Genomic DNA, 14,794 nt, shown 5'->3' on the forward strand with positions numbered 1-14,794 from the left:
TAAAGCGTTGCTGGGCTTCCAAGAGCAAGTGCCAGGTCCTGCACCTGGGATGGGGCAACCCTGGCTATACGTACAGACTGGGCGACGAGATGCTGGAGAGCAGCCCCGAAGAGGATCTGGGAGTTGTGGTTGACAGCAAGTTGAATATGAGCCAGCAGTGTGCCCTGGCAGCCAGCAGGGCCAACCGTATCCTGGGGTGCATCAAGCACAGCATCGCTAATCAGTTGAGGGAAGTGATTCTCCCTCTCTACTCTGCGCTGGTGTGGCCTCACCTCGAGTACTGTGTGCAGTTCTGGGCACCACAGTACAAAAGGGATGTAAAACTGTTGGAGAGTGTCCAGAGGAGGGCAATGAAAATGGTGAAGGGCCTAGAGGGGAAGATGTATGAAGAGCAGCTGAGGTCACTTGGCCTGTTCAGCCTGGAAAAGAGGAGGCTGAGGGGAGACCTCATCATGGTCTACAACTTCCTCACGAGGAGGAGTGGAGGGGCAGGTGCCAATCTATCCTCCTTAATCACCAGTGATAGGACCCGCAGGAATGGTGTCAAGCTGAGGCAGGAGAGGTTTAGGCTACACATCAGGAAGAGGTTCTTCACGGAGAGGGTGGTTGCCCACTGGAACAGGCTCCCCAGGGAAGTAGTCACTGCACCAAGCCTGTTGGAGTTTAAGAAGCGTTTGGACTGTGCACTTAGTCACATGGTCTGAAATTTTGGGTAGACCTGTGTGGTGCCAGGAGTTGGACTTGATGATCCTTATGGGTCCCTTCCAACTCGGGATATTCTATGATTCTCGCTGCCAGCTGGGCAAGGTGGAGATTTTTCCCAGCCCATCATCTAGTGAACAGATAAAACTGCTATCAGGTGTAAGGCCCTCTGAGTCATACACCTTGACATGGTCTCCTGCTTCCCCAAGGAATCACCGGAGCTAACTTCAACAAACATGCAAAGCTTCTTGCAGGAAACAGATTCCCTCTTGGCTTGCAGTATCCCTGAAAACAATGCGAAGTTTTACCCTTTTTTTCTGTCCTTTGGCTAAGGCTAAAGTGACTTCTGTTGCTTGCTGTCTCTTCTTTGCAATTCAGGGGGAACCTCAGAATTCAGTTCCAAAGCATGACCCTGGGGCTGTATTGCACTGACTGGGGCTGTATTGCACTGACCTTTTGTATGTCATCCTTTGGGAGGCTGGGCCTTCCAGATCAGCTTCCAAGAAAAATGTGCACTTGATTTTTTTTTTTTTTTTTCCTCTTCAGGAGCTTGAGAGACTAGAAGTTGAAAGGGTGGAGATGATTCGGCAGCATCTTTGTCAGTATACACAGCTGCGGCACGAGACAGACATGTTCAACCAAAGTGTAAGTCTGCTTTTTGTTTAATCCCTTTGGTCTTTACTGCATTTCATCTGAGCTGAATGGTCCCTATCCTGATCTGACTAACTTGGTACCAAAAAGAGATGTGGAAGTAGTGCATGTTGTCAGCTTGTTAAGTTTGCAGCAGTACTGTAGTGCAACCCTCCAGTCCTGTTCCTCCAAGACTTCCTGATCCTGCTTACATTTCATACTACTGGATCACAGCTTTTAGCTGGGGTATTGAAGTTCATTTGACCAGCATGAGCTGTTACCAGCTCTGCCAGCAACATATGCTACACCTCAAGGTCATTTTTTCTTGCAATGAAAGATGGTAAATAGACAGTTTCACTGTTGGGAGAGGAAGTATATTTTTCATTTTTAAAAAGTCTAGTTTTCAAATATTTAAACACGGGAGGTATGCTGACCTGCAATACATGGTTGTATTTGATGTAAGGTATAGCTTGCAGATCTAGAGTCAAGAGACTGACTGGCCAGTGCCTGGTATAGGAAGCTTGTCTCTGCCTGACATTGCAGGCCTGCCTTTTTTCTGCTTCCTGCTACAAGGCTTCCCATTCTGGCCGTTGTCCCCTGGCCTCAAGTACATGCAGTTCTTAGTTGTCAGCAAATGCCACACAGGCATGCCCAAAGCAGTTCTGCACTTCAGAGCAGTGACTGTATCCACTTGAAATGCACCCTTGACATTTTGATTCTTGTTTTGTTTATTTCAGACAGTAGAGCTCGTGGATCAGTTGCTTCGGAAAGTGGATCCTGCCAAAGACAGGGAATTGTGGGTAAAAGAACACAAAACTGGAGATATCCGACCTGTGGACATGGAAATATAGACTGTTCTTATAGTTGTACGTGATGAATTAACCAGGCTAATGTTTTTTTTAGGGGTCAGAAGAGCATATGGAAAAGGTTGTTCCACTACCAGACACCTTGTAATTTATGCCTGTACGGGCTATCTCTGTTACATTTAGTCATTAAAATGGTTTTCATTGTGCTAACTAAGCCTTAAACACCAAACATTCCAAGGTGAAGAAAACAGGTGTGCACTTCCCACCAAAGGTTCTCAATTGCACGCAGCTTCCAGAAGAAATCTGCTTTCTGGTACAGAGAGAACTGTGTTCTTCAGTGACTTTGTGCTATATCCCTTGCATGGCTATCATATATAGTATGTTAGAACAACAATGCAGTGTCTCTTCTGGCCAGCAAGTGGGTAAATGAACATGATGCAGGAGGCAAGGAAGCCCTAATCATGAACCCCAGGTCTGTTACTGACTGCTTTCATGACCACAGGCAAGTCAATTAACTTTCTGGCTCCCCCATCTGTAAAACTTGCATATCTTGCAGCAACGTTGTGCAAATACATTTATTTCATATAACAGTTTCCCACCATGGCCCTTTTCCCCCATATCTATAGAGAGGACTCTTGTTCTTCCTGTTTTATACTCCCTCTCAGGGATACATAAACCTATTATTGTCATTGTTTCTGTTCTAGGCCAATTGATAAAGTTGAAAGTGTTATTTACCAGGAAAGACTTTATTGTGCTATACCTACCTCATTAGCTCAATGACAGAATTAGCTCAATGACAGAAAGAAGTTATATACCAAGGAATAAATGAGATGCTCAAAACCTTTCCTGCTTATGCGGGATGTTTTTTCATGGTGTCTTTTTAAAGACAACTCTCTAACATTTTGTTTGGGATTCAAGTTTAAATTGCCCTCTGTTGGTTCCTTCAGTTGAATATCAGAGACTTTAGCTATATTTAATTACCAAGTTCATGTAGCTAAATTATGCTTATCTTTTTAGATCCTGATTTTCAAAGGTACCACGTATCTGTGATTCTAGACTGCATTAAGTATAGCTGTGGATGCCCAGCACTTCTGCATCATCATATATTTAAACACAGTTTTTTCCTTACCAAAAATTCAACACAGCTTTTGGCACAGTGTTCGGAGACTTTTTTAAAAGGTGTTCATTTTCTTCTTCCGCTGTTATTTCTGACTGATTGATCAGTGTTGCTGTTAATATATTAGAGGGCCCAAAAGTGGAGGGGCAGGCGCCGATCTATTCTCCTTAATCACCGGTGATAGGACCCGCGGGAATGGTGTCAAGCTGAGGCAGGGGAGGTTTAGGCTACACATCAGGAAGAGGTTCTTCACTGAGAGGGTGGTTGCCCACTGGAACAGGCTCCCCAGGGAAGTAGTCACTGCACCAAGCCTGTTGGAGTTTAAGAAGCGTTTGGACTGTGCACTTAGTCACATGGTCTGAAATTTTGGGTAGACCTGTGTGGTGCCAGGAGTTGGACTTGATGATCCTTATGGGTCCCTTCCAACTCGGGATATTCTATGATTCTATTATTTCAGCATTTTATACTCAAGATTCTTGCTTTTATATCCAGCAGAAACTGGTTGAACTGGTTGCCCAGAGAGGTTCTGTAGTCTCCCTCCTTGGAGATCTTCAAAAGCCACCTGGATACTGTCCTGGACAACCTGCTGTGGCTGGCCCAGCTTTGAGCATGGCAGTTGTACCAGATGACCTTCAGAGATCTCTGCCAGCCTTAACCATTCTGTGATCCTGTGAAACCTTGATTTTCACCACTATAGCCTTTCCTCATTGTGTAGCGTGGTATTAGCTACAGTATCCAAAACTATACTTTTTCATTTGATCCACAGTTTTGCCCTACTATATCTCATTATTAACATCTCTTTTCCCCCTTACCAAAATTGTGTCTTCCGCTTGGCTGTTATTTTAAGCTTTTGTTCACCAATCTCAGAGTATTTAAATTACTGTGCTGTGATTAGAGCACTGAGAATTAATCTTCCCCTTTACAAACACAAGCTGAAATGCAGAGAAGTCTTATCTGAAATACTTTTTAAAATATTGCTGCAAGTGATTATTTTTCTGGCTTGTCATTTCAAACTGAATTCTGTTGCATTTTCATAGAGTGGCTTTTTCTTTTTTTCAACCACCTCTTTACCAGTATAGATTCATAGAAGAAGAATGAATCACCTTTTATTCACCTTAAAAAATCTGATATTACAAGTCATTCCCATCTTGCAAAAGCAAATGTCTCTTCAGCACCCTTCTCTGCTGTGTTGCTACCCTTTATAAACCTTTGCACATTGGCAGGTGCGATTTTGTGACTGCTGCATTCTCAGGATCACTCTTCCTGTTGTTGCTGATTGTTAGACCTGACACCTACCATACTGTCTTTCAGTTACACACTTCATAATCTGCAGTTACAATTTTATTCTCAGTGTTGGAAGCATCCAGCATGCTGATGCCTGAACCATAGTTTGCCTAAGTGTCGCTCTTTGAACTGTTAGACTACACACATTTTACTTCAAGTCTTCTTATGCTGCTTGAACAGGGAAGTTTTGTGCTGATAGGGCTTTTTCAGTCTTCCTGTTCATTCACACTCTGTTCTCAATATGATTCTTTTTGGCATATTGATTTGTACTTTTCCTATTTCTACCATGCACTTTGGAGGACAGGCACTTTTTTTTTTTTAAACCACAAATTCATGGTGAGCTTTCAAAACTTTAGTGGCCAAAATTTACTGCTGTACTTGAGAGCCACGTCTAAAGTCAACCCCTGTATTCTAAGCCTCACTGCAAGTTAAAATGAGCAGTCTTGATGACATCTCATCACGTTTTGATTGCAAAACCAAACAAGCTAGTTGTGCACTTTAAATGGTATTCTCCTTAATAAATGTCTGAAATACTCTGTTACCAATTATAGTTTATTTTTCCTCCTTTTTTCACAGTTGTTTATTATTTTATCTGCTTTGAACTGGAAATACTGTCCATTCGCACAGGTTTCTCTGAGGGCTGAAATGTATTTTGGTTCCACTTCTATGGTTTTCTTAAGCTGCTCTCAATTCTCAGTTGCAGTTTCTGATTACTTGGTTTTTATTGTTGATTTTTAATTATTTCCAGGCAGTTTTCCTACTTCTACTTTTTGGTCTATTTGAAATGTTGCAGGAAAGTGTGAGCTGTGTAGAATGATAATTCTCTTGGTGGAGGCTGTATCTTTGTTTTTCTTGCATAAGATGAGGTGTGCACTTGTGTCTGGCTGTTGTTTATTTGATGGCCCAGCAAACCCTTACATGGAACTGCTCTGTACTCAGTGAAATATTTCCTATATAATAAGAATTTTATCTTGTTATTGATGGAAGCATTAGGGAAGTTTTGCTGTTGCTTGAAAACAATGTGAATGTTATTTTCTACGAATGGTATTCCATTGTGGTACCACATTGCAGATTGCAATCAGTGATACTTGGCCCATTACCTAGTCTGGCTGATGGATCTTGGACAGTGTGACACCTTACAAATCAGCGACTGGTGGAGATCCTATGCTTCTGAACAGCCAATATCTTTAAAGTAGTAGTGGCATGTTTGAAGGGAAGCATGGATGCCTGCCCTCATGTTTGTTCTTAACAAGATTACTCTGGGAGTTTCAGTATTGCTCTATTCATCATCGAGTTGCAAAAAAAGTCTCTTGCCACCATAGGTCCTGAGCTCTGGTGTGATCTTGTTTTTCTGGCAGATGGGTCAACACACGTCATACAAGTTTTTACTGTTCTAGTTGCTATAGGTACCAGACTGTTTTTTGTTGTTTGATGCTGTCTTGCGTCTTCATATGGTTCCATGTTCACAGAGCAGAAGGTGGGCTTTTGATTAGTATTGATTGCTTTTACCTAAAGAAGCACTATTAGTGGGAATTTGCCTTTAATTTTCATCTGGTAGCTCCACTTGCCCTGTTTTTTTTTTTTTTTTTTGAAGCTGCCTGTGTTTCAAAGGCCTTCCCCTCCTGCATAGCTCCCTCTCTAGGATTAAGCAATGTTGTCACATACATACTTGTATCATGCTGCCAAATTTCTGGTTCCCTGGTGATCTCCAGTTCAAGCAGAGCTTTTGAGTTCTTGTCTGAGCTAGAAGGCTCTATGATCTCCGGTGGCTTCGAATCCCTTGGGTGTCCTGACTCCGGTGCTACAACAGGTGAGGTGTTATGCAACTATTATTTCAGCTACTGTACGGAATGCCTACATTTTATTCATTGTCTATACCAGTCTGCCTGTATATTCTAAGGTATATTCTTCTGGTACAGTTAACTCAATAGAAAGTCCTTGCAAGTCTTTCTCTGAGGTATTCTTTTAACTTTTTTCCTAACAGAATTGATTCTGGATCCAATGCTGTTAGCTGATTTCTGTTTGAGTTAATGAGATGAAAGTAATGAGTCATTTGCAACACTGGCCAAGTGCACTCTCTCCATCACTGGCAGGATTCCAGTTGCTTTCATAGAGCAAGATTCAAAAAGGCCTTATTCTCAGATATCCAACCTGCTCCAGATTCACTCACATCCATAACTCTTGTTTGCTAGTCACCTCTATATGTTGAACTTGTGTTGTAAGTCTTCAGTTGTTCTCTTGTACGAAAGCTATTTCACTGGTAGGCTACTCTCCATCATCTTTGAAAGGTCATGGAGAACAGGAGAGGTGTCTGAGGACTGGAAGAAAACCGATCATTGTATCATTAAGGTTGGAAAAGACATCCGAGATCATCTGGTGCAACCATCCCCCAACCACCAATATTACTCACTAGACCATGACCCTAAGTATAACATCCAGCCTTTCCTTAAACACCCTCAGTGATGGTGCACCACCACCTTCCCTGGGCAACCCCTTCCAATGCCTGACCACTCCAAGAAATGTCTCCTAATTTCTAACCTGAACCTCCCCTGGCGCAATTTGAGGCCATTCCCTCTTGTCCTATCGCTAGTTATCTGCAAGAAGAAGCTGACCCCTAGCTCCCCACAACTTCCTTTCAGGTAGTTGGAGAGAGCAACAAGTTCTCCCTTGAGCCTCCTTTTCTCCGGACTAAACAACCCCAGTTTCCTCAGCTGCTCCTCATAGGACTTGTGTCCTTCACCAGCTTCATTGCCCTTCTCTGGACATGCTCCAGGGCCTTGATGTCCTTCTTGTAGTGAGGAGCCCAAAACTGAACACCGTACTTGAGGTGCAGCCTCACCAGAGCCGAGTACAGTGGGACAATTACCAGTGTGAGCTACACTATTCCTGATACAAGCCAGGATGTCATTGGCCTTCTTGGCCACCTGGGCACACTGTTGGCTCACGTTCAGGTGAGCATCAACCAACGCCCCCAGATCCTTTTCCTCTGGAAGCTTTCCAGCCATTCTGCCCCAAGTAGTCAATGTCACTCCAGTCTTGAAGAAGGGCAAGAAGGAGGACACAGGAAACTACCAGCCAGTCAGCCTCACCTCCATCCCTGGAAAGGTGATGGAACAGATGTCATCTCCAAGCACGTGGAGGCTAAGAAGGTCATCAGGAGTAGTCGGCATGGATTCACCGAGGGGAAATCATGCTTAACCAATCTGAAAGCCTTCTATGATGGAATGACTGGCTGGATAGACTAGGGGTGAGCAGTGGATGTTGTCTACCTTGACTTCATCAAGGCTTTCAACGCTGTCTCCCGTAACATCCTCATAGGCAAGCTCAGGAAGTGTGGGATGGATGAGTGGACAGTGAGGTGAGTTGAGAACTGGCTGGATAGCAGAGCTCAGAGGGTTGTGATTAGCGGTACAGAGTCTACTTAGACGCCTGTAAGCTAGTAAAGCTAGTAGTGTCCCCCAGGGGTCAGTACTGGGTCCAGTCTTGTTGGATTTATTCATCAGTGACCTGGATGACGGAATAGAATGCATCCTCAGGAAGATTGGTGATGACACAAAACTGGGAGGAGGAGCTGATATACCAGAGGGCTGTGCTGCCATTCAGAGGGACCTGGACAGGCTGGAGAGTTGGGTGGTTAGGAACCTCACGAAATTCAACAGGGGGGCTGTTAAACTAACAGATTAAGTGATCTCTGGAGGTCCCTTTCAACCTCAGCCATTCTGTAATTACTTGATACTGGGATCTTTAGAGATGGCTTTAATTTTTAATTTTTATTTTTTAATGTTAAAAGATCATAAGAGCATCGAAAGACATGTGGAAATACTTCTTATGTTCTTGGAACACTTTTTTCCTTCTGCAGCCCTACTTGAGCTGCTGTGGGGTAGCTGTATTTCTTCCATATTGCACAGTAACAGTATATATTCAAATCGTTCGTTCTTTCATGCGTAGCAGGTGATGTGCAAACTTGTTCTCTGTTTCTCTTTAAACTTTATGTATATTCAGTTTTCTGTTGCAGAATTAACTGCTTTTTGTTAATTTTGCTATCCCATAGAATCATACACCATGATGCAATGCAAGCAAGCATAGCTGTTTTGGGACAGTGATCTGCCTGCTAAGTCACTTTATTTTCTCATATTTTATTTTCCTAACAGGAATTTTCTATAAAGCATTCACAGGAAGCTTTTACATGGTGATAGCAGTCGTAATTACTCAGACCTTCTCAGAACATCTTCAAACTTGTACCTTTTTTTACATCGTTCTTTAAATATTTGCTGGAAGTGAGCCTCCATAGTCTTTATGCAGAAATGTACACTCTTTTGACCTGCTCTTTGGAAGTGCTTAGCTGTCAGAGGTTTCTAGGAAGTCATCAGGGCACACACAGGTGATACCAGAGACTTTGAAAATAAGGGTATTGAATAGGAATTCACAAGCTTCCTTTTTTTTTCCTCTCAGTCTCTCAATGAGGTAAACATTAAGAAACGAGAATCTCAAATACTTAATGTATGAGACTTAGCTGCTGTATGCAGTTCTCAACAGCTGTGTGTAATAGGCTATTGTAGGAGCATGGCTCTAGAGCCTACAGCTCTCCTGTTGCTGCTCTAATGATCCAATTCCCAAAATAAGTGAAAAAGTGGCTCTGACCATCTGTTTGTTTTATCACAGAGAGAGAGGGAGAAAGAGCATTGCTTACCCAGGTGGGTCCTTCACTATGAAGCACCTTAGAAATCCAAACCAGCACTTTGAAGGAACCCCTGGAGTGAGTAGATGTGGCTTCTTGGTGTGATCAACTGATTGCTTCATTCTGAATAGAAAAAGTATTTGCTATTTCGTAATAGCCAGTGTGCTGTTTTGCACTAGTGCAGCCTGCTGGGCCTATTCCTAGAGATAGGAGTCAAGAGTTTGATGTCCTGGAAGCAGTCCTGGTCACTCTTACATTTCTACTTTGCAAGAACAATGTCTTTTTTCCTGATCACTGAGCCTTATGTAAAGTCTGTAGGCGTTTTGCTATCCAGCACATGTTCAAACAGAAGAATCAGGTCCCAGACGTAGTGGTTTCCGAAGCATTGCTGTGAATAATTCTTCCTGTATGGGCATTCCTTCGGTACGGTGTTCAGGAGCAGCTGACTGGTGTCCTTCTGTGCATGGTGGAGGCATCTGACATTTTGCAGAGGAGCATGTTGGTCCCTCTTAACCAGGCGGGTGATAGTCACAGGCAGATTCAAATTAAAAAGCGTACACATAAGATAGTAAAATATTTAATTGCCCCAATGAAATTTGAGCTTGATGCTAGGCACTCATCTTCCTCAGAACCCTGACGGGTCCAGTAGAAGGCTCATTGCTGAATTTTGCTTAGCATATGAAAATCAGTAATGAAATGTTCCCTTGTATCTCTTCCTTGATACAGGGCTCTCTGACTAGCATGTGATTGTGCAAGCAGGAGACTGATATGTGGCAATAGCACACTGATGACTGCAGAATGTTATTTGGATTTGGCAGTAGTATGATGTCCTGTGCCACGGCACTGAACTGGCTGTGAGTCAGGCAGAAATCTATCAAGCCTCGTGTGCAGGTATTCTCCAGGAGCTTGGAGAACACAGTCTTTCTTTTACATAATTATGATGTCATCTTTCACATCAGCAAGTCCTTGTCTTCCTCCTGAGAACTGTTGTATAAATATTATTCATTACATTGTCTCATAGTAGATCTTATGTAAGAGGGCATCTGTCAATTTTAATTTCTTCAACTTCATTGTTACTACCCCCCCCTCCCCCTTCGTTACTGACATACACCAGTTTTCAAGATCTTTTCTTTGATTTTGAATGTTCATAGAACATTTCTTTTATGTGTTGACCAAACTTCACGCTTCTGGATATTTTCTGAGGCTGGTAAGTGCTTGCTTTTTGGAGATGTTGTTTTGGGTTTTGTTTTGGAGTTCTCTAAACAGCCACTAGGTTTGGAAGTGCAATGACTCCTTTTTGTGCAAGTCACAGTTTATCTTTTTTCCCTGGAGATTTTTTCTGAAGGGACCAACACATAGCAAAATTTCACTTAAATTTCTAATCCCATGTGTTCTCAAAGCAGAAACCTTTTGTGCCTAATGAAACATCTGTTTCTAACAATTGTACATGGACAAAATCTTTTAGAGACCAATAAAATTTGTCTTACAGTAATAGCATACTAATTACATAAAAATACAAATTTGAAACATTCAAATTTAACTCCCTCAACTTACATTAAGTTGAACTGTTTCAGGTGTATTGTAAGAGACAAACTCAGTGGATATTAAGAACAAAAGCTTTTCAGCTGCTATATTCAGGTTCAGTGAGTGGACAAGAGTATAGTTTTGAATATATATAGTCTTTCAGAGCTACTGATTTCATAAATAACTGAATAATGGCTTGTATCACAACCCTACTAAAACTGAGCTAGTTGTTCCTCTTGAAGTGCCTCTTTAAATTGTACATGCTACAACCATATAAAATACACAGATTGACCCTAAAAATTTTCAGAACTTAGGAGCAGCCAGTATGTACAGATCTGTGCAGGAATCTCAACCCTTCCTCCTTGTTCTGGACTGTGCACTCTTTTAGGGCATTCACACTTATATATTCCTGCCTTTATGTCACTGATCATTTACAGTCTAACACAGGCATCATAAAATCATAGTGCTGAAAATGGAGAAGGAAATGTTAGCCATGTTAGACTTAACTGCATTGAAAGACAGTTTTAACTTAATTTTCTGACACATAGGTATAGTGGTCTCAGTATAAGGGTCTCAGTAGGGAATAAGCAGGCAGTTCTGCATAAAATATAGTTGAGTCAAGTAGCATTTAGGGCTTAACTAATGCTATTTTGTAAAAACAAACCTTGACTCTTCTTTAAAGCAGTTGCTTGGAACAATTTTTCTGGTACTGGAAGTCCAAAGCTGAACAGTGATTTCAGGGATCTCACATCCGCACGATGTGACAATCTTAGTCATTTGAATTTGGGAATGCTTGACCTGAAATTCCTTGTTCCTTTGGAGGTGTTTTGATGGGATGACTGAGATTTTCAAAAGAACATAAGGAATTTTGATACCCATTTACCACTCTGTTACTTCAGTATGACAAAAACATTCTTAGGGACAGAAACCTCTATTCGTTAAAATGAAATTTAAAAACAAAAAACAAACAAAACCCCACCACCAGCAGGTTCTAGTATTGGGCAAATGTTTTCTTCTCTTTAATTTCCATTTTTCCAGCAGCCCAAGACAGTGAAAAATCTACCAAACGGTTTTGCAGACATTCTGGCAGCAAGGATTCAAGGGTAGGCCAGATTACCAGTCATACAGTAAAACAGAGTTTTCTGCTAAAATAAGATTGCTTGTTTGGTCCTTTTTGTGTAATTTGCTAAATACATTCTAAAATTTTAGAAAAGATGTCTCTTGCCACTACTAATTTCTTTTTAAAGATGTTTAACCAGAGTTTTGTAACATTCCATAAATTTTGGCTGACTAGACCTCTTAAAATAGTTTATGTATCATGCAGTCTCTGTCTGGGTAATTAGTAAATCTTGCATCATTGTGCAAATTGTAGGATGAGGTTTGTTCCATAAAGGTACATGAAGGAATCACCAACCTGAAGAAGTTGAATGCAGAAAGCATTTAAGGGGCAGATCTTCAGCTTGGGTATACTGGCAGAGTTTGGTGGAAGCTACTATATGTCAGTATGGATCTTGTCCTTCAATATCGAAGGCATTTCCACAACATAATGTTTGTCTTCTGTAAAACAATTTCATATGGTTAAACTGTATTTTCCTCTATTGTTCTGCAAGTTTATATGCACCACAGTGCTCATCTCATAACCTGTAAAATAAACTGTACAGAGACACATTGAGCATGGAATTGTATATACCAGACTGTTTTTTTCTTCTACCAAAGTCACACACCTTTTGAATGCAATATCGTCAAAGTACACCTGGGGTGTCATATGCACATTTACTGCTTTGTTGATGCTAGTGTAACATAGCTAGAATTTGCAATCACATCCATCAGGTGTAATGTACTTACCCATATCCTTTTCAGACCTTTGCATGATATTCAGATGAGTACAATTGTTAAAATTTCATTTTTATATAGAAAACTATTTAAAACACAGTAGTTAAGTGGGTTTGATTCATAAACAGGCGTGAAAGCAGCTGCCATGAAATGGGCATAGTTTAAGTGCTCTGTAAGTGTTCTACACACAGTCCTTTAGCTGCAAGTCCCATGTTTACCTTGAAGTTTAGATGAAGAGAAAGCATTGTTGTAAAATGTTGTTAATAAATTGTTCTACTTTGAATGTTTGAGTTAACATGCATGCTGGCAGGTCTTCTAACAAAGTCAAAGTCAACCTTACCAAAATTCTGTCTAGTCCAACAACTGTCTCCAATGTGGGATGCTGCTGGAGAAGCAGAGCACAGAACAAGCACGTGTCACAGTTCTGCAGAGCATGAGCTCACCCTCCCAGCAGCATGTGATACACTGACTTTGGAGGTAAAGGCATTGTCCACACATCTCATAATCCTCACTGGAGCTTCCTCCTAAGAATTTTTCCAGGTTTGATCTCATGTAAAAATTTACTTTCTTCACCCACCTGCAGAATAGTCCTATATCTGCATGACGTGTTTTTAAAGATAAAGGAATACAGGAGTTGCTAGTAAAGGAAATTCCTAATACATTGATGTGGTAAGTAGTTGAAGAGTTGTGCTTACTCTTCATGGGAAAGGAAGAGACAGGTAAGGCACTGCAAAAGTTCTAGGCTGAAGCTTGGTTTTCAAAGCAGTACATTTGCACTTTGCCCAAAGTAGCCTAAATCTGCTAAAAAAAAGTCTCAGAATGCTGTTTCAGGTGTTGGTGCATGGTGTAAACCATCTTGGGGAAAGCTTGGCAATTCTTAACATATTGTGGTACACTTCATTGCACCTTATCACCAAACAGCATTTTCAAGTGTGGAGGACAATACAACTCTGAAACCGCAGATGAGGAGATACCGTACAACTTGTGACATTTGCTGTGCTGGTGTGGTGGCTCTTAACTGTTACAGTCAAGGACCAGAGTGGATGATCGGGCTGTCAGCCTCACAGTCTATGACATTTGGATATAAAGGACAGAAGATTTTACTTCATTTTGGACACAAACACCTGTCTTTTGCAAACAATAATTACTCAAAAAATTACTCAAAATAATTACTTAAAAAAATAATTACTCAAAAAAGCTTGGATTTCACAGTACAGTAACGCTTTTGACCCTCTCACATTCCTCAGAAGTAGAAAAAAAGGTGGAAGGGCATCAGTGAAGTGATTTGATTTCAGATTTCTTTCGCAACTAATAAGTAGATACGCTTTATTCCTCAAGCCCTTACCTAATGCTTCAGACATTCCTGTTACTTATAAATAAAATCCTGTCAATTCTGTCTGCATCTTCTGATGTTTCCTAATCAGCAACATGATTTGGAAGTTTCTGGATAAGTCCTTACAAGTTAAAAGTATTAAATGGAAATTGGAGGCTGCATGGACACCAGTGATTTGAATCAGGTCCCATTTGTACTAGGTGCTGTTCCTCATCACCTTCATTATTTTTGTGTAGGGTTCCACCTTTCCTTCAGGGCTGGAATAAGTTAGGCTTGTTGAAGGTAGAATTTTGGAGCAATTCAATTATTAAGTGACCTGAGAACAGTATGCTTCCTGTGTTGCTGTTTATGGCCATGTACCACAGGCAGGACGCATAAAGTCCATTTGCAAGTCTCTTCAAAGGCAGATTCTGATCTAATGGCCCTACTGACAGATCCAACGGGAGCCCTGCTAGTCAAAGAAAAATGCTTTAATCAGAATAGTTTTTGTTCTGACAGTCCTAAAAACTGCAGGGAATGCAAACTGCACTGTGTCAAATAGCACCTGGTAGGCTCTGGGCAGGAGGAGTCTAGCCTGTAGGAGATCATTTCTTAACCTGGCTGCGTACAGGCCAGTTAGAGGAGGTCTGGGGGAGTTCCCCAATGATGTGCTCCCAGTGGCCTGCTGCCACAGGGACATCTGAACTCAGAGATCATATTATTTAGCACATAATCAGTAAGTAATGAATGATGGCTTTTACTTGGCTCTGCTTTGCACAGAATATTTCAGGATTAAGCCTCGCTTTTGGCTACATATACTGTCCAGTATGCATCCTTTGCTGATGAATCTAAGCATTAACTTTTGATGTTTTATGCTGTATTCCTGTTATTGATTTTGGACAGTCATG

The 14,794-nt window shown here is 41.4% G+C and overlaps 1 protein-coding gene across 5 annotated transcripts in view; it reads left to right on the top strand.

Moving 5' to 3' along the window:
* The window catches only part of GAS7 (growth arrest specific 7), a 113,235-nt gene extending 100,814 nt beyond the window's left edge, over positions 1-12,421 (top strand). For all 5 annotated transcript variants that reach the window (XM_080560523.1, XM_080560525.1, XM_080560524.1 and 2 more), the window contains 2 exons: positions 1,249-1,347; positions 2,070-12,421. In XM_080560523.1, the coding sequence (XP_080416649.1) occupies positions 1,249-1,347; positions 2,070-2,183 (213 nt within the window). In that variant the 3' untranslated portion in view covers positions 2,184-12,421. The remainder of the gene's footprint in view (positions 1-1,248; positions 1,348-2,069) is intronic.
* The last annotated feature ends 2,373 nt before the right edge of the window (positions 12,422-14,794 follow it).

This window comes from Anser brachyrhynchus (genome assembly GCF_964034855.1).
Source record: "Anser brachyrhynchus genome assembly, chromosome: 18".
NCBI classification, from domain to species: domain Eukaryota; kingdom Metazoa; phylum Chordata; class Aves; order Anseriformes; family Anatidae; genus Anser; species Anser brachyrhynchus.